Genomic DNA, 20174 nt, shown 5'->3' with positions numbered 1-20174 from the left:
GTGCGCACACACAGGGATACAAATGATTTTCCTTTGTTGTATTTTTGTTTGGATGAAAGAATATAAGGTTTAAATTTCACCACATGAGTTTAATTTATTATTATTATACCTAGCAAGAATGAGTCAGAGCCCTGTAAATAAGGCGCAACCAACACAATCAATCTTCTTTTTTGAATAACTACTTGTGCCTATGAACAGCTTGAAAAGCAGATTTTAGCTGCTGAGTCACCTTGATCGTCCACAGCTCTGTTGTCATCTACAGTCCACTCATCCTCCCACACCCAGCCTGGAGGACAATCAAACTCTCCAGGGTTACGGCTCTTCTCCCCATTCTGTGCAACATAAAACTCTTGGTTACACACAAGTTTTTTGTTTTTTTTTTCAAATTGTTGATTTTCTTTTACTCTTCCATCACATGCATGTGGAGAAAAGCTGAGATAATACAAAAACACAATAATGGAAAACAGCTGCTACTCAATTCAAGGAAGAGTGTGGTTACTCATGCATGTGTTTGTGTTGTGTGTCTCAGAAACAAGGGATAATATGATCTGCATTTGAATGTGTGATGTTTGTGATGCTTGTGCACATTATTTGCATGTGAGTGTGCTCTACTCACCACATCAGTGAAAGGTTCAGAGGCAGGTTTCCACTCTCCACCAGGGAAGCGAGCCTCGTTTTGGAACACCTCGTCCATGAATTCAGTATGTCCAGCATCTGCCTCAGTTAAGAGACTGAAACACAGAGAGAAAAAAAAACAAAACACACATGTACCATCCGTGTGTGGAATAGGAAAACACTTTTACCAACTGCTACCACTTACTACTGCCTCAAACCACAATGTTTGAAAAGTGACACCCTCAGTGGTAGCATCAGAAAAGACATCCTGGTACAACATTGCGTGCTGGAAGCCTTGTAGAATACAAAAAGCTTAGATGTTGGGAGGAACCCAACTGTTGACCATACTAATGTTTATTCAGATCAAGCTGTTAAAATGTCTACTCCTTTTAACATTCCACTTTGGCAATTCATAAAATCAAATTTATATATTACAATGTTCGCTTATGAAGTGCAGATGGGCGAGAAATAAAAATAAATAAAACAACATAAAGATGAAAGAATTTGAATTTGTCACGTTTCTCACTTTATTTGACTTTTTCCTTTACTTTCTTATCTGTCTGTGCATAACTGAGGTACATGACATTAGTAGTTAGTGTTTGAGAAGCTCCCAGGCATGTACTGATATTGGCATGAAAAAACAAACGGTTATTCTGGTAAATTTCCACTGATGAGCGGAGTCCAGTTGTACTTGAGTATTTAAAAAAAAAAAAAAAAAGGAAAATCACTTCCAGCTCACTGGCACAGTCTGTTACTTTGTCATAAGTCTTGGTCTATGGCAAGAGAGGAATGTAAACAGTACAGAACGGCCACTTCCTCTGCAGTCCACAGAATGTGCATGTTCAGAAAGAGCAGTGCAACTTCCATGAAATTATCTTCTAAATGTCTGAACTCTAAAAGAATGATTTGCAAGGTCCTTCCTCTTTTGCATTTTAGAGAGCTACTACCATTATACTCACGCCTTCTCTGGGTCGATGAACCAGTCTTCCTCCCACTGCCATCCTCTTGGGGGCATGAAGTACTCTTGTTTCAGCTTCAGTTTGCCCGTTACGTCTGAGAATTTGTGGCGTCCCACCAGTCCTGTAGTACCCCACTTCCCAAACATCTGGGCTTGGTTCTCATACTGTAAAGCACAGGAAGACATGCTTACTTATAGAGGGTGACTTGAAGATCTTTAACATTTTCCAGCAATACTTAATTTTATTTATTATTTATTTAATTTTATTTTACTGTGAGAGACATACCAGCTCAGCAAAGACACTGAAGGTTCCCTCAGCAAAGGAGTTGAACTTCTTCTCATGTGCAGATAAACCGAGCCACATGTTGACTCTAATCTGAACTGGCACTTTTAAGCCCTTGGTCTTGTCCATGGGGTACTGAGGGTAATTGAGAAAAAAAATATATCACACGAGCATTATAATTTTAGAGATATTAATTCTGATGCAGTACCTTTTAAGTGCCAACAGCAAAGTAGCTGTTTAAAATGATACATTTAGCTGACACGCTAAAAGCTGTTCAGACATATAATTCAACAGATTACTACATCAGTTTTTCAAACTTTCTCTTATTCATACATTTATTTTTCTATTATAGATGTGCACCTTGAAAAAGACAGTCTGTGTCTTGCCACAGTGTTGTCCACAGGCCTGCTCACTATACGTGGAGTAGAGGATTTGGTGTGCGGGCATGCGACTGTAGGCCACCCTCTTTTCGCCCCGCAGCATCCAGATGATCACATCAGGCATGCTGTTCTGGGGCTGGACACAGTGAGGGTAAAAAAAATGTGAACAAACTAATTATGGATTATGAATTATGACAGGATCAAGGACAGTATCCTGCCTTGATTTTAAATATTTTTGCATCATTTCCCCCAAATGTAAATGTCAGACTGGTTTCATTTTAGATACTGTGAATAATCTGTGCAGCAGAGTATATTTCTGAACTGCTATCCCAAAGTCAGGTCAGTTCAGAGATGGCTCTCCTTTCACCCCCAAACAACAATCACTGAAAAATCAAGCGAGAACTTTGTCTTTCTGTGTTTGTACCTCCTCAGCCAGCACTTTCAGTTTATCTGCCCAGGACTCGATGTCAGACAGAGTGTCCTGGATCTCCGTGGCCTCCTCTCTCATGCGTCTGGCTCCGTCCTTGATGGCAGTCAAAGTGTTGTCTCGCAGCTTCTTGATTTGGATGTCCAGTGTCGTAAGGTTGGAGCGGCCCTCTAGCTCAGGTAATGGTATGCTAAAAGAAAAGCGAGACAAATATGGGTCTTAGTTCACTTTAGTCATTACACAAACTGAGATTATATTAAAAAATGAGTCAGGAAACTCTTAAATCCTATGGGTTTACTACTTGTTTTGTCTAACTCTCACCATATCCAATAAAGGAATTCTGATTCTGATCATTTCATCTAATTTTTATTACATCAAAAAGGTACAGACAACAGAAATGCATTTTTCCACACCATATCCTCCATTTACCTTTCTAGGTCTTCAATCAGCTGACTGAGCAACTTCAGCCACACCTCTACTAGCTGGTTATCAGAGACTTTTGCAGAGATGGCAGTTTTAAATGCTTCCAGGTTGGATTGCTGTTACAACAACAACAAAATAAGGGTCAGGATTAATGCGCCTACCTTAAACCCTTTTGAGTGATTTTCACATTGGCACAAGCACACAGTACAATAAAGTATGCTGTAACAGCTGCAGACCTACAAGCAATGAATAATAAAATCTGATTTTAATTTTTTAGGATTACAGAGAATAATGCAGTATTACCAGGCGATTAGCAATGTAGAGGATGATGTTGACACTGTCCAAACGGTGGCTGATATCCTCCCAGAATGAGGTAACCACAACCACTGGCTTAGTATTCGCCCAGGGAAGATAATAGTAGTGGTTGCCTGGAGAGATTACACACAAATTAAAAATCATTTAGATAAGAAAGCAGCTTTAAATGTGTCTTCAGTGTATGATAGCTGATAGCAGCTTTCTCACTAACCATCAAATACAGCACAGCCATACTGGGTGGTGGAGGCCAGTGGTTTGCAGGTGGTGTCCAATTTGTTGCCATAGTTACCGATACTGACTTCAAACTGGATTGGCTCTCCAGGGTCCTGTATCATGGAGGCACCGTGAAAGACCGCACACAGACAGAACTTCCTCCTCCTCTGGTACTTCTAATGTCAGGAAGAAAACATGATAAAAAAAGGGAGAGAACAAGTATTTTAACAAAGTAAAATCTGAAATGTATCACTCCACATACAGACATTTTAAAGATTTTTAAGAAAAAAAACTAAGTTCTTGTTTCAACAGGTCCTGAATCTTGGACAAGTGAAACCGCATTGCTGTACATCTGAACCACACATGCAAGTTATCGCTAAGTGGATAGTCACAGTACCTGTGCCACCAGGATGTCATCACTGTGGATACTGTCTACTGTTTTGTCAGCTTTTCCCTCCAACTTGGTGGACAGCTCAACCAGGATCCTGCCCCTGTATGCCACTCCTTCTCCCTGCAAAGACATTGATAAGAAATTATGAGGAAAAAATAAAAGGGATGCAGGAAAAAAAAGTGAAGAGAGAGACCTTAATTAGGTGTACAATTCTCAAATAACAAGTTGCGAAGACTACCTTGCCATAGTTGAGATCCTCATAGGGGTCTGGCAGGCCAGTGAACTCTCTGGGGCTGCCGTACAGATTGACATAGCAGGGCCCAAAGACGGGCAGGAAACCCACCTCAGACTGCCCTGTGTTAGCTGTGGACATACGAAAATAACTTAACCTCTTCATGATTAGACTAACACTAAGCTAAGCAAAGCTTTGATGTTAGTATGTCAGTGTTGCTGTATTTGAGGCGGTGGTGATGGACAGACTGAGACAGGAAACAGTGAATGCTGGGTAAGCAAAAGACAAGGCACAATGGCAACAAAATGGTTAAACATTTAAACCCTAAGGCTAATGTCAAAACAGAGCACAGCACAGCTTTACTGACAATGTGCACACAGAACGAGATTTTTGAGCAAATTAGCGTGCACTACATGCTTAATGTGTTATTCTCATGCGACACGGGGCACAAAAAAAAAAAAAGAAGCACAGTTGAACCTTCAAATGATGGCATTTCCCCATTTCCTGCATGTTCCTCTATTCCAGGAGAAAAAAGGACAATTCAAGTACCAGGATGTTAACACAAACAAGCAAGAGAGTAAGAGTAAGAGTAACAATGGCTTCCAAGTGTTAAATGTACTTTTTTTCCACTCAGTAATTTAACAATAAATATCTTAAATGCAAAAGTAAGACTGAAGCTAAGTTTCAACAAAATATTCATACTCATTAGGCACTTTATTTCCATCTAAATTTAAATGAATTAAATTTCATAATGTTTTATTAAAAAAAATAGCCCAAAAATGATACCTTCTATCTCTCCACCAGAGGAGGCTATCTTGGCCAAGTTCAGGTATGTGGTGCCAATAGCATCATTTCCTGTCAAACGATCCCTGAAATCACACGACACCTGAATGTTAAATAACATATTTAGCATATTTCACAGTGTTGGGGTATTATTATTGTGTTGTTTCACTACCTCTATGAAGGAGGTACATGGGATATAAAAAAAACAATGTCTCAAAAACAATGAATCTATTAGCTCTTGAATCTGAGTGTGTTTTCAACACCTTCTGGGGGCACACAGTTTTTCTAACCTTTCCTTTGACACCTATTTCCCTCCAGCCTTCCTGAACCCAAGTTATCTGACTGTTGGTTCTCTCAGAAACACAACACAGTAATGAAAATTAGCTAAGAGACGGTGCCAACAGGATCCCAGAGCATGTTAGTGAGAGGAAGGGAGGGACCTTCATAGCCTGAGTCATAGGCTTCTATATTATTATTATTCTCCTGTGGCTGCTGACGAGACATTGAAAAACATACTGCACGGCTGACCACACTGCAGAAATGCTGTGGTACACTTTGTCAACACCAAATAACTCTAAGAACCAAACATTGTCTCTTCTTGAACACAAATTGACAAAGACCAAAAGCTTTTAAATGTAAAATTTCAACCTTGTTTGACTTACCAGTCAAAGACTGTCAGTTTGACACGTTCACACATAGAGGGGAACTACAAAAAATACAGGAAACATGTTAAAAATATAAGAAGTACAAGTAAGAAATGATGATAGACGCTGATGATATCTATTGCTTAATTTTGTGCCAGTTCTTACCTTAACTTGGATGTTCAGAACTTGGTTCCACTCTGGGTTGGCATTCTTCTCAATGATCTGAGTACACAGCTGGAGAGGCAGAAAGACCACACGTCAACATTTCTTTGGTAAAACAGTAATTTTATATCTAGCATGTTTACATTTAACACTGCAGCTAAGATGGCACAGATGATCAGGAACCTTTTTTCCGGCGAAGCGAGCCTCTAAGAAGGGATCCACCAGGTTCTTCTTATTTCCATCTCCTCCAAAAATGTCTTTCATGGTCTGGATGAATGCATCATCCACTGAAATAAGAAAACACTGGAAGAATTAAGCAATCATAATTTAACAGTATGGTAACTTGTGGCAGCCATAAAATGGGAAATAATATCAACTTAGACGCTTTTGTGTGTGCTGTGTGGTTTAAAGGACCAATTAGTTTGTTACAGACACAAAATAATTACTACAGCTTGTCCTTGTCTTACTCTGGGGAACGTCCTCAGCTCTGAACACCTTCAGTGACAGGGTGGCCCATCGCAGAGTCACACCAGCTGGCAGCAGCAGATTACTTTCTATGTCATCTTGATCATCATCTGATTCCCTCCTCTCCACCTACAGTACATGCAGAGACAACAGAAATGAGTCTGCGAGAGGGAGAGAGAATGAGAGGCACAGCCACCATATTTAAATGAGGAAAGAGGAAGCAACCAGAGCCAGTGAAAGTTATCTGAAGAGCTGTGGTCTGTCGGTCATACCGGAGGCTCATCTCCAGTCCCCAATACAAAGAAGCTGACTTTGAGGTAGCCTTTAGCACTGGAGCTGGAATCATCTGGGTCGTTCAACAAGAGCCACTTCCTCATCACACAGTGGGCTGAAAACGCATATGCATAAATATACATAAAATACACTACATGAAAGAGTGAAAGAGTTTATGAACACAGATCGTGCCATCAATTAAAAAAAAAAGCACTTGTGCCCGAGCTTATTACATATTATTCCTTCTCCAAATCATGTTCATGAAGCAAAATTAAATCAAGTAAAAAACGCAATGCTAGACCTAAAAAAATGAATTCTCTGGCAATTCTGCTAAGCTAACTATTTGTTTATGTAAATAGGCTGTACATAAACAAATGGACAGTGCTTTTTCTAGTTTAGTAGTACAAGTACATATCATCACTGCCTGACGAAAAAATGTATCTCCATTTTTTTTCCCCCACTTTTTGACATTTTACATTGTATGGCATGTCTGCATTCCTCCCTAGCAATCAGTCAAACTGATGTGTGCACGTCAATCAGATTACTATTTGCCCATGATTTATCTTGATTTCAATATAAAATGCAAACCAAAAGTTTTTGTTAGCATAATGCGTTAAGTGGAGATGTAGAATAGCCTGAAATCAAGTTTGGTGGGACATAAAAATGAGACTGGAGGATTGTAAATAACTGCACGTCATTGAAGCGCATAGCAGAAAACAAATTTTGGAAATACGTTTTTTTCACGGGGCAGCGACGATATTCCACATTCACCTTTCCTATCCACCATACAATTATGTTCAGCCGATTGAAGACCATCTGCTCTCTCCTGAGCCCCAACCTCCCAGTGTAGTGGATGAACAAAATAGGGTTTATTTTTTTTACAATTTTACAGTTTTACCTATTAGTTGGTGTCGTTAGTTTACTCAGTCACGCTATTACTTCACTCTCTTTTAAGTCCTGTTTTGGTCTTCAGCAACTTCTATGAGAAATACCTGATTTTACAGTCCTAACTTTGTCTGCTGTTGGGCGCTGAGCAGGTAGTTTAGTTTAGTTTTTTTAGTTTCTTTAGCTGTAAACGGCTGCCTGTTGTAGTCTAAAATATATGACATGACAATTAAGTTGCAGGATAACCAAAACAGTGAGCTAAAAGATACTAAAAACTCAGTTGTTGCAGTGTATTAAAGTATGATGATGATGACCCCTGCCTCTTCCAGTTAGTCATCTGTGAATCTGCTTTTCTTATACCTGAGTGTGTGAGGCAGCGATCATCAGTGCAAACTGGGAACAAAGGTCTTAATAACGTTCTCTCTCTCGTTCCTTCCCTGCAGGCACCCATTTGGTTATGTTGCAGCTCTTCAGTTTTTCCCTCATTTAAATGCACTTCACAATACTCTGACACACGCTCTACACTACTCTTGTGTTTTTGTACTTATCTTACGTGTTTAATGAAACTCAGTCTAGTCAATAGATTACTTTGTTCAACTTGTGTTTCAATACCATTGAATCTAGAATGTGAATATTGGCACATCCTGACATCCATGAGGCAAACAATAGCATGCTCTGAGTAAATGTAAATGATATACAAATTTGTGGTTTATGAAAAGCTTACCTGGTTCATCGTAGACATAACCAACATCCACCTGTGTGCGAGAAAAAAACAAGATCAGCCAGACTCATGTTATGTTATCTTTAATATATGAACAAGTCTGTGAAGATTAAAAGCAACCAGATACCTTAAATTCTCCCATGAGACTGTCAGCCCTCAGTGAATAGGAATTATACACCTGGAGTGGACAATTCAACAATTCACAGTTTAAATATTTATACATATTGGCAGAGGACAGGACCTCCAACTCAACATATGCGTACTGACCCGGAAGCTGATTTGCTTATCAAAGAGATCCGATGGCAGCATGTGGACATTGTAGAAAAACATCTGTAAAAACACAAAGTCATGTAATTTCAATGAAGACAGGAATCCAAGCTCGTAGTTTTGAATGGCTTGGGTCTAAAAACCGATTAAGTGTGAGACCAATGGAATCAAAACGTGAAAACTGTATTTCCATTACAAATCTGTCCCCTCTATGCTCTCACTGTGTAAGAGTTAGGTGAGAGTACCTCATCAAAGAAGGGGTTGTTTCCCCTCCTTATCCTTGTCCTGTGGGTCTGTCCACACACATTAACCTTCACCACTGGTTTTATGTTGTTGCCAGGCAACTGACGGGCCTCGATGATCCGTACACGGATCTGAAAGACACATAGCATCACTGTTTCAGCGTGGGCGAAGGTATATAATGCATGACAGTTTGAGAGCATCGGACTCTGACAAGGAGTATCTCAATTTATCTAGATACATTTGATTTCTACATACATAACCTTCAAAACAACTGTTGTAGCCACCTGAAACTAACCTAAAATTTTGACTCAAGTGGAAATCAAGTCTTTCGCCTTGCACTTTGTAGGGCATATTCCTGGAGTTAACAAAAAAGTACTAAAACTTTCAAACATATCAAAGGATTACAAGCAGTGAAAGCAGCTTATCAAATCCTTTTGTAATCGAAGGTATGGAGGTATGGAAGGCATGCTTGCTTATAATTTCCTTTCCTTAACCACAAACATCCATTGTAGCGTTATTATAAGAATAACTGTTCAGAAAGGATTGCACAACACATCTCCCCCCACAAACAGTGAGATAAATAGGCTGAAATCAGCACAGACTGCACCTTTTACCCAGTACTACTTAATTTTCTACACACAACGTATGCCATCAGAAGATACTTTAATCACACAGAAAATCCTACATATAGTGACTTGATGTGGAGTTAAGTAACAATGTGTTCTGTTCTTGATTTGGCTCTTATTTTAGATCAATGTAGTGGTTGTTGGTCAAAACTGACCTGGAAGTCCTGCGGTTTGTTGACTAGTCTGCGGCGATTCTGTGTCCTCGCCAGTCGCTGGCGGAGGTTAGCAGACTGGCCAGGGGACGAGAGGGCCCCTGCAGAGCCACCCTGCCCCCCAGCTGGTAGAGTATCATCACCCTCCTCACCTCCTTCTCCACCACCACCACCACCTAATCAGCAGGGAAACAAATTGTTCAGAGATCAAATATGTGACGTAATTCTAACAACATTAAGTGCATCTGATGTATTACTAAGCTAACCATACCAGCATCCACTGTACCATCTCCTGCCTGAGGATCATTGGGGCTTGGTACAGCATTGGCTGGAGGATCATAGCCAATAACAAGGTTGATTGTAGCCTGGAATAAAATGGTTGGATGGTCTATTATTTAATTTTTGTAAAAGGGAGATAGTCTTCCTGTTCCTTAAATTTGTTAAACCAAAAGAAGGAAACTTACTCCAATACCCTGTCCGCTTTCATTGACCAAAGGGACATTTCTGGATGGTAGTGATCTTACTTGACCAGACGAAAGCTCTCTCAAAGAGATTTTGGTTGACCCAAGAAATCTGTTCAGAAAAATCAGAACGGGAAAACATTGAAAACAGAAGCAGAAGGGCACTCATTTTTTTCTTTCTGGGTCTAAAGTGCCTAGTGAGAATCTGCTGGCTGATGTTTCTGCGCTAACTTCCAGATTTAATAGAGCAAAAAACTCAGGCCACAAACATGTAAGTAATCAAGTTACATACAACACTCAAATGAAAGGCTGAATGTGTGCTCAGTGGAGTCACATTCACAAAAGATGCATACAGTAAGTCACCACCCAGAGCCAACAAACCCTCCTCACTCAGACAAATATACGCACCCCATGAGCCAGCAGTCAACACGGCACAGAAGCTACCTGCCAGTGTTTCACAGAGTGCTTAGCTCGTCTGTGACTTTCTGCAAAGACAAATGACCTAATTTCTCCATTTCTTTCTATCCTCTAAAATTAGTGGCAACAAACAACAGAACAAAACAACGTAGACAACCTACTATTGTTCCAGCTGTCAAAAAAATAATAGTTAATGCAACACAGTTGGCTGGTAAACTCTAAATTGTTACCACCTGGAATTAAAATAAGTCATTCATTAATTGGCTCTCATCAACCTTAGCTGAAAGTCACAGGAACTTCCTGTAAACATAGACATTGTCTGTACCATCAGTATAGTATAGTATAGTACACTGAGTATCTACAGCAGGTACATTTTTCATGACAGATGTAAATTCCATTTCTCCAAGAAGTGAAGTAATCATGAACATGTTCATGATTAACCAGTGTCTAATTAATCAAACAGCTGTCAAGGGAAGGCTGTGAGTAAAGGATGCACATAAAGTTTAATCAGAGTTGCTTTATAGGCTTGAAATGTAACAGTCACAGTCCTCTAATAATCGTGTAGATATTTCAAGGACAAATTAAAATGAAACGAATGGACTATCTCTGTGAGATCTAACTACCATGAATACTGTCACGCAAGGACAGAATTGTTGACCTTCCATGCTGTGTTGGTTGAAAAATTGCTCTGAACCAATTTGTTATTGCTTGTGGTTGATCATTGAATGCTTTGGAGTACAGCCAAAAGCAACACAGCTTCATGTGCTCATGCTCAGACATTTATGAGTAAGCATGAAAGCAACAACATACTATTATCCCCTGAGAAAAGATGAACCATTTGACAAATCCAAAAATGTTGCTGACCCATTAGAAGCCCGGATTTCTGAAACTTAAACAATCGGTTGCCATTAGGTACATTTAGCTTAAACTAATGCAAGGCAGGTTTTTTGGAGGTTTTTGACTATTGCCTTACTTGTTACTTAGTTAATGACACATGTTCTCAGAAATTTCTCTTTAACATGTCTAAGGTGTGACCTGGTAAGGTAAAATGTCATTTGCTTGAGTAGAAAGTGTGTGTTCTAACATTTCCACACCTGTGTTTGTTGTCTGAACAATAACAGTGTCTTTTTCCGAAGAGCAAACGTGAGCTATTGTGTAGGAGACTGAAGAAGGTTGTACAGGAAGATTGTGCAAATGTGGAACTGGAGGAGTAGTTTGCCCTTTAACAGGAGAGGAGTGATTGTCCTAGGAGGAAGGTGTTGTTTCCTCTGAAACCTCTGGTTCCTCTTGTGAGAGGGGAATCCGTGATACAGCATCAGCGTTTGTGTGTTTCTTTCCTGCTTTGTGTGTTATTGTTCCTTGGTAAGAATCCAACTCCAAAGCCCAACGACCTTGTCCGCCTGTTGGGTCATGTGTGACATCCAGTTTGTGTAAACTGAGGAGTGGACGATGATCAATGATGACTGCAAATGAATTACAACTCAAGTAGTGTCTGAACTGTCTGACAGACCAGACAATGGCCCAGAGTTCTTTGTCACGTGTGGACCATTTCTTCTCTGTGTGGGTCAGAACATGACTTGCATATGCTATAACCCGTTCTTTTCCGTTTTGAACCTGGGAGAGCACTGAGCCAATAGCATGGTGAGATGCATCTGCACTGAGAAAGAATGGTTGATGAAAGTTGGGAAATGCCATTATTGGGCGGTAGGTGAGTGCATCTTTTAATGTCTGAAATGAAGTTGAACACTCTTCAGTCCATTCAAATGGCACATTTTTGTGTGAGTCTGTGAAGAGGATGAGCAATGAATGCATACTTGTGCACGAAACGTCTGTAACAAGAGCACAATCCCAGAAATGCTATTACCTCAGTGGGTGATTGTGGAACAGGGCATTCGCTTATACGTTGGCTAGTGACTGAGTCCAGTGCCAGTCCATCACGTGAAGCAATGTGTCCCATGTATTTGATTGCAGATTTGCAAAATTCACATTTCCTTGGATTTAGTTTCAAACCTGCTTGTCTGACTTTTGAAGTCAGGTTTTGAAGGTGATCATTGAAATCTTGCCCATGCAAGTGATGTCATCAAGGTAAATGAAACATGTTGTCCAGTGGAGGCCTCTCAAAACAAGATCCATTAGTCTCTGGAAAGTTGGTGGTGAGTTTTTCAGACCCACCATCGCCTGTTGCAAATGCTCTTTTGGGTCTCTCTGCAGGATGCATTTCAACTTTCCAGTATCCACTTGACATGTCCATGGTGGAGAAGAACTGAGAGCCAGAGGGTGCGTCCAAACTATCATCGACTCTCGGGAGAGGATGTGCATCAGTGATAGTAACTGAGTTCAGTTTTCTGAAATCGATGCAAAATCTGTATATGCAATTTTTCTTTTTCACCATGACCACCGGTAGTCTAAGGGTGATGGGCTGTAGCCATGTGTGTAGTGCTCAGATGATCCAGAACGAGTGTAGGAATCCCTTCTGCCATAGCAGTCTCTTTGAAACTTTGAAATGTAGAGATAAGCAGCCTGTCCAAAAACAGCTTTCAGATTTTCATTCACAGGGTTGTAGTCAGATTTAGCTGCATCAGGTGGGCTATCACAGTCACTAAAAGCAGCCCACCAAGGCGTGTGGGCAGCAGTTTAGCCAAACTGTCCTCATCATAATTAGGCATTGCTTCGACAGCCACTTCAAAACGTCTGCACCATTTGGAAAAATCCTCTTTTCCATCGCCCATGAAAACATAAGGAAATTCCCCTTTACAATACTGTGGCATAACCTGGCTAGAGCTCAGAGGAAAGGGCAGTTCGTTCTAAAGGTTATTGTGATTTGTCATCTTTATTTTCAGTGCCCACTGTATGGATTGGCAAGGGCACAGCTCATAAAAGCACAGTGAAAGTTCAGAATGGGCCTGTACAGCTTAACAGTCTTAGCTTGGGTGAGCTAGGTGAGTCCACTTTGCAGTAGAAGTTTCCAGAGTGACACATAAACAACTTTACCACGCAACCGTCCCACGTAGAAAAGTTCACAAGCAGTGTTCCCACATGAAGCAGCATGAAAATCCACGAAGAGAGCAGAAAAAGTTATATCCACTTTGTCAGTCTCTGTAACTCACTGTTGTGTTGCTTTGTTGTTATCTTGAAGACTTAATGTCCACCAGAGTCCGTTACATTCCACCAGCACACTGACTGAGTCGCTAGCTTGGCGTTAGCCTGAAGCAGGAGCAGTTCACGGTAAGGAGGGAAAAAATAGGCGCCGTCGTCGCGCAGGCAGTCGGCTCGTTAAAACTCTGCAAAGATTAGCAGTCCACAAACCCGCTGCCACCAGTGTAAGGCAGTGTTTTGAAGGTTTTTAATTATTGCCTTACTTGTTAGTTAGTTAAGCTATGGAAGGGCTGTGGGTGAAGTCAGAGCACGGGGACGACTTCTTCTATTTCACTCAATCCACCTTTTTTTAATGTCCGAAGCCAAGCGTAGGACAAATGAACACTGCCAACCGAAAGGGCCTATCACTCCGCCAATTTTAACCACAACTCACATTACCTGTATGTAAAGAGCGCCATATTACATAGTTCCCGATGAAACTTAAACAGTAAAATACAAAAGGTATAAATGTAATAACAATTAATTAAATTATGTAGACTCAAAATAGTAAAGAGTGAAAAATAAGACAATCTACTGAATATGTCTTCACAAAAATAAATCTCATCTTACACTAATGCAGTCTAATACCACAGTCTTAAACTAAATAACAGAAACGATGATAATACAGTTGAATCAACACCGCTCTAAAAACAAACCCAACATTATAATCTTCATGTTGATCTTTTAAGCTGCATAGTAATGTTTATTGACTGCTTTATTGGACTGTATTACTTTTAGCTGGGTATTCCAAAACTGTAAACTAGCATCTCAGTGTATAAAATGTGGATAAAATAATGTTCAATGTAACTTATCCAAAGCACACAGTGTACCAAAAGGAATGCAGCACATCATGTAAATTGTACTGTTCTTTGGGTGGACTGAGTCATATCATTTTGGCAGCGTCCCTGAAAGGAGGACTTCTTCCAAACCCACAATTATTCATTGTGGATGCTAGATTAAAATGACACCACTGCAGGTTCAGGATGAGATAAATCCAAGACTGGCTGAGACTAAAAGCTTTTGACTCCCCCCCCCCAATCTTGTCTTAAGACTGAGCAGCAATGCATTATAAATATCATTAAAACAGTAAAATATGCTGAATACTACATAATAGTGTTTTAAGATTATGTGCCAATTACTCACACACCTTCATATTAGGTTACAACACTTTTAGTCACAACACGAAAAGTTTTGTGAGTAAGAGTTTTGTTCGGAGGAGAAAGGATGGAGTGCTATTGTTTCAGTTGCCCTGAGTGCTCTACACAAAAAAAGCAGGCTGACACTGGGACTGACTCCTGGGAGTCAGTGACTTTATAAGTCTGGTATGTAGCCTCATATCTGACTGGGTAACCGGACCACTTATGAACACTTTTCCAATGGCCTCTCAGCAATAAAGTTAACAGGATTTGGACAGGAGTGGCTTCAGGTAGGATGTGACTCATCCTCTCTCCTATGAAAGTGCATGGTTGAGAGTTTTTCCTTGTAGGAAGCTGCCAACTCCTCAGTTTTTCTCTGGACTGCTCTCCAACAAGAGGATTTAAATGATTAAGTCATACAGTACATATCACAGCATGGTATCAAACCCTGACTGACATGTTCCAAAAGCTATGGGACAGTTATTACAACCCAGTACTGTATATGTTATGAAAATAATCTGAAAGACTTGCTTTGGCCGACAATTTCTCTATTGTTTTCCATGCAAACACACAGTGAATTGACCCAAACAGGATGAGTCACAGGAAACGTCCCACTATAACTGATAAAGTTCATATATCGACTTGTCACTTGTCAGGATGTAAAGCCTTTAATAGCCAGTGAACGATCAGACAGTAATGCTTCTTACTTTGTGGTCATGCACAAACGAGCTTAAGTTTTTGGTCTTTCCACATTTCTTGCTATGATGAAACCCTCACACATCCAAACCAAATAACTATGATCATATCAGTGAAGGGAAAGGAGAGACTTTGAGCACAAGCAGCTTCATAAGAGCGAGAGAGTCCTTGGCTGGGTTTCAGCTCAAAAGGTTAAGACCCTCCCTAACATAATTAAATTCAATTCACAGATCTGTGGGATGAGGATGATGATGCAGTTCATCTCAGATCTGACACTAGGTTGTGAAAATCAATCACGGTCTGCAGTTATTGCTATAATTAATTCATAATTAATAAACAAGCATCAGTGAAAGTATCCTAGCTGAAACATTCCTACAGACCCGATGATTTTTGGTGCTTTGTGGTTCAGATGAAAGAATTTTTCCAACATCCTATGCAGAAGCTCACCGTGTTTTTCTACCCACATTCTATCGCCAATATATTTGTGCAGAACAAGTTAATATTTAATGTGAATGATGATATTTTAAAGTGGCCACTTGATTCTCATGTTAGCATTACCAAAATACTAACCAAGCAATGGCCTCCTAAAGTCTTTTCTGTGTCATCCTCAATAACTCATGTATAATATACTGTCATCAACTGTTAAATGGATTGCCAGGAGATCTTGTACTGTACTGTGATCCTCCTACTTTTACACTAGTGGCACCATGAGGGCGACATCACTTGTACAGGATTTCAGTTTATGACTAAATTACTGTAAAACTAACGTCAGTCCCATCAGTTAAGCTGTACTTGTTTAACGCTAACTGACAAATGTTAGCATACAAGCATTACTAAGATCAGCATGTCAACCTTGTTATTTGTTAGCATGGGAGCATGCTGATGTTTGCATATAGCATATAAAGCACAGCTGTGTTGCTATTTACAGAGGGGAACACAGTCCTACAGTCTTGTGATTCCTTTCTAAAATCTAGTTAGTTGAGAAAATACTGATTGCTTTTTTTCATTCCCTCTTCAGTTGCCACGACGACAGGGGTTACCCACAACAGCAGCTGGAAAACTATTTGAGAGAAAAAGACAAGTCCCTCTCTGCTCCCACTGTGGAGATCTTTAGAGAGTGTGTCAGACGGGCCAGCCCAGTGGAAAACTTTACTCAATTTAACATGTGCTGGAAACACACATTTGAAAAGCTCCTCCTTCAGTTATGACTGTCCTGTGCTCTAGGGGAACTTTTACTGGGTAAATATGAACAGAAATGAACAGCTTGAAATGGTAAAAAGGTAAGTGGTGAACTGAGGTTAAAAAAAGTAAGGTTACCCAAAACTGAAAAATAATGTACATTTTAGAATTTCAGGGAACAAGAAATGGGTTAACAACTTAAAGCTGTTCTGCAGCAAGGGAAGTTGATCAAGCCCTGAAAGTTGGCGCTACCAGTTCCTACATGTGTCCCCACTTTTCTTGATTACTTACAAACCCCTCTGTTTGCATAAAAGTACTGTTAGAACACACTGTGGTACCATACCCTCATGAGCATTATTTGAACAATATTGTACAGAAGAAAGTAGAGTGATGCTATTGAAATGGAGAGAAAAAGGCAACAGAGTTGGGAAGAACTTTCTGAAGAATATTTGATTTCCATTGAAGAAAGAATGCCACGAGTGTGTTCAGCTGATGAGTCAAAAGTTTAGAATACATTTTGGTTTATAAATTGTTTTCATGATTTATTTTTTAACTTCAATTGTTTATTCGTTCTATGCTTTCACTTGAGTGTACAATGAGACATTAAACTGAAAAAATTAGTGTGTGTGTGTGCGTGTATATATACATATATATATATATTTGTATATATATATAGATAAATAGATATATATAAGGTGTGTTGGACATAAATTGTAAAGACAGACAGACTGACTCTTTGTTTTCTTACTGCAGACAAGACTTTGATGGCAGTAATTAGTGATGTCGAGGAAACATTCTTTGAGGCTGCTGTAGATTGGTCCCATATGGGACTCTGGTGCTATATTTGGGAGTAGCAAACTGAACTGTTCTGGAGCAACATTTTGCAGTGCCTCAGTATCTCTCAGCACACAGTGTTAAAGCCATTCATACATGCAGTATGAATGTACTGGAATTACACCACTACCAGTTTGGCAAATAACTGCCACATAAAATATTTTACTCTCGTATTTACCCCTGTCCTCAGTTACTGAGTGCCACATAAATCCCAGACTCAGAAGGAGAGAGAGAGAGAGAGAGAGAGAAAACAAACAGCAATTCATCCATTCCCATTGTTGCCCAATCAGGAGCAGCCATCCCACACAGCAAAGCAAGTCTGAACATGGCATGCAGGGTGTGAGGGGGCAGAGGCAGCCAGCTACATAACTCAAACACTGACTTACGAAAATATCTGACTTATTTCCTTGTATATTACTGTTTCACTGTTGATAATGGTGTGGATCCCAACCAGTGGGTGGTAGCCCTTGGCATGTACAAATAACTGTTTTGCACGCATTTCACATTGAGACTTAACTAATGACAGATCACCTTGGACTGTGCTGCAACTGACATTCATGTAACTGAAAAAGACACCTCATCTATTGTTGGCTGTAAGGCTTAAGATTAAACGGATCTATTTTCCTAGAAAAACTTCACTTAGACAGGAAGAAGTCTGCAGTGTGATTCAGTGAGGTGAGACACGCCGCTTCTCTTTCATCAGCGTGAGCTGTCTTGTTGCACAAAGCCGAGGCTCACAGGGTGCTCAAGTCTCAGGGGCCGCATTGCACTTACTTATCTTTCCCAATAGTTTCATAGTCTTTCACAATCACGTCTATGTAGGAGCTGGAGTCCAGCGCAGTGCCCTTCAGATCGAATTCAAGCACCTGTAAGACAAGGTGAGGGTCACAGTCCGTCAGATACGGTACTTCAGCTGTCATCATGTTCTCAAGAAGCAAAGCTTTTTATCTGAGACCTGACTAAATAATGATTTGCCAGCTCAGCTAGTAGGAGGCAAGACAACAAAACAGTCACCTCAAAGTGTTCTACATCAGTCAAACCTGGTTAATACATACTGTGACAAATGATTTTCACGGCACACAATCACCATGTGACATCTACTACTGTGAACTGTGGATAGCTTGCAATGAATCTGTTATTCATTCTTTCTTGAGCTGCTGGTCTAAACTGTCATTGTTTTAATCACTGTTAAAGAGATATCTGCATGTTTGGTTGTGTGTTGTTTGTGTAATGGATTTACCTCATTCCACACAGGATTGACCTCACTGTCAATCGATTTTGTTTTCTTCCTCTCATCTGAAAGTGAGGTTATTTTTTTGTGAATATTTTTTGAAAGCTGTTTCCCGTTCCTCTTTGCCATTTGACACTCAAACAAAACAAAACATCAGCTTATTCTACACAATGACAATGATATATGCTGCATGATTTCTAAAAGAACAGGACACATATAGGTCAACCAAGCACCAAAGATTCACCAACAATCATTTTACCAACTGCTGAATTAAACTTTTCGTGTAAACTGGTACAGTTGTGTGTGTGCTTCGTGACAAGAGGGATGTTGATGTCAGTGCAGTTCCTGTCTTAACAGGGAAGAAGGAACAAGGACAGAGGCTGCCACACCTGTGGGTGATGATGATCTCTGGTGTAAAGAAACAGCTGAGATCAACTAGGGCTGATTGTCATTTCCATTTCAGGAAGAAAGACCATTCTGTGTCTGATATCCATTTAATCCAATGGCTGCAGGCTAATTTCCCTGAATTTTCTAATTTATCTTTTTTCTTCATTACACCTTTCTGTTTTTTCTGCCTGAGCTGTTATGTACTCACCGTATCCTACAGGTCCTAGCATGGTCCCTATCCAGCTGTCTTTGCACTATAGAGATGCTGTGACATGTTAGGAAAGCCTTGGGTGGTGCAATATGACTTTATGCTTATTTTGTCCTCAAGCACACTGTAATTTATAACCTAAACCTTTCACACTATACTAACTACTTCCAGTTAATGCACAAGTACTGTACAAGAAAGCAAAATATGAGCACTGCTGCATAATTAATTGTATGGGCTACCATATAAATAGACCTATCCCAGCAAAACTACGAAGTAAACTGACTGTTTAAGTTTAAAAGACACATTTTACACCCTTCCAGGTAATTTCTCTGCAGATTGTACACAATTAAAAACTTTGCCAAACTTTTAAAATGACACTTACCTTTAAAAATCACAGAGGTAATTGGATCAGGATTTCCAAGTTTCTTTTTAGGAAGACCTTTAGCCGATTCTACAACAACCCGCAACATGGCAACAAACAGGTTAAAAGAATAATCTTGAAAAGGACTAAAAATTGGTGAAGTGAGGAAAAGAAGCGTTGGGGAGTCTAAACAGGAGTGTCGTGCTTTGGCATCCTCAGTGCCCCATCACTGAAGCACACAGGGGCAGGGTTGAAGGAGTATATTTCCATGTCCCGATGGTAGGAAAGTGGGGGGAATAAGGGCGGGTCACGGGTGTGTAATTATCCTGAATGGAGGATAGTGAGCTGCTGCTGCCACCGTGCGAATTTAGCTCAGTGGAGATGGTTGAACATTAACACTAAGAGAAGAGCTCGCAAGAGTGAACAAGAGAGTACAGAGTCATACACCCAGTATAAAGAATGAACCCCCTGAACGATTGTTACTCGGTTCTAAAAATAAAAGTCGTCAGATATTTGATGTATATTAACTACTTTTAGTTTGAACGTGAGAGCGCTGATCGTATAGTTTTGTTGTGGCTCCATCTAGTGGCTGTACTGAGTAATAACATGTACTTTGATAGTTGACGCTGGGGCCAGTCAAGGGGCCATATCAGGGTCTTTGGAAAAAATGT

General features: G+C 40.1%; 1 protein-coding gene across 2 annotated transcripts in view; it reads right to left on the bottom strand.

Moving 5' to 3' along the window:
* The window catches only part of myof (myoferlin), a 28977-nt gene extending 9173 nt beyond the window's left edge, over window positions 1–19804 (bottom strand). The window contains exons 1-28 of one of the 2 annotated variants that reach the window (XM_046376310.1): window positions 19525–19804; window positions 18557–18612; window positions 18091–18182; window positions 9923–10031; window positions 9730–9823; window positions 9462–9634; window positions 8683–8811; window positions 8438–8500; window positions 8298–8348; window positions 8174–8204; window positions 6564–6679; window positions 6294–6420; window positions 6010–6113; window positions 5830–5898; window positions 5683–5726; window positions 5024–5106; window positions 4715–4753; window positions 4244–4368; window positions 4012–4125; window positions 3613–3790; window positions 3390–3514; window positions 3093–3202; window positions 2661–2853; window positions 2217–2372; window positions 1860–1991; window positions 1575–1738; window positions 617–731; window positions 230–332 (exon numbers count right to left, since the gene is read on the bottom strand). In XM_046376310.1, coding sequence (XP_046232266.1) covers window positions 230–332; window positions 617–731; window positions 1575–1738; window positions 1860–1991; window positions 2217–2372; window positions 2661–2853; window positions 3093–3202; window positions 3390–3514; window positions 3613–3790; window positions 4012–4125; window positions 4244–4368; window positions 4715–4753; window positions 5024–5106; window positions 5683–5726; window positions 5830–5898; window positions 6010–6113; window positions 6294–6420; window positions 6564–6679; window positions 8174–8204; window positions 8298–8348; window positions 8438–8500; window positions 8683–8811; window positions 9462–9634; window positions 9730–9823; window positions 9923–10031; window positions 18091–18182; window positions 18557–18612; window positions 19525–19612 — 2983 coding nt within the window. In that variant the 5' untranslated portion in view covers window positions 19613–19804. The remainder of the gene's footprint in view (window positions 1–229; window positions 333–616; window positions 732–1574; window positions 1739–1859; window positions 1992–2216; window positions 2373–2660; window positions 2854–3092; window positions 3203–3389; window positions 3515–3612; window positions 3791–4011; window positions 4126–4243; window positions 4369–4714; window positions 4754–5023; window positions 5107–5682; window positions 5727–5829; window positions 5899–6009; window positions 6114–6293; window positions 6421–6563; window positions 6680–8173; window positions 8205–8297; window positions 8349–8437; window positions 8501–8682; window positions 8812–9461; window positions 9635–9729; window positions 9824–9922; window positions 10032–18090; window positions 18183–18556; window positions 18613–19524) is intronic. The other variant, XM_046376311.1, reaches the window with a different exon arrangement.
* Between the last annotated feature and the right edge of the window lie 370 nt (window positions 19805–20174).

Source organism: Scatophagus argus, chromosome 21, assembly GCF_020382885.2.
Source record: "Scatophagus argus isolate fScaArg1 chromosome 21, fScaArg1.pri, whole genome shotgun sequence".
In the NCBI taxonomy this organism is placed as follows: Eukaryota; Metazoa; Chordata; class Actinopteri; family Scatophagidae; genus Scatophagus; species Scatophagus argus.
Note: the sequence above shows the minus strand (reverse complement) of the source record. Positions and strands in the feature narration are given on the sequence as shown.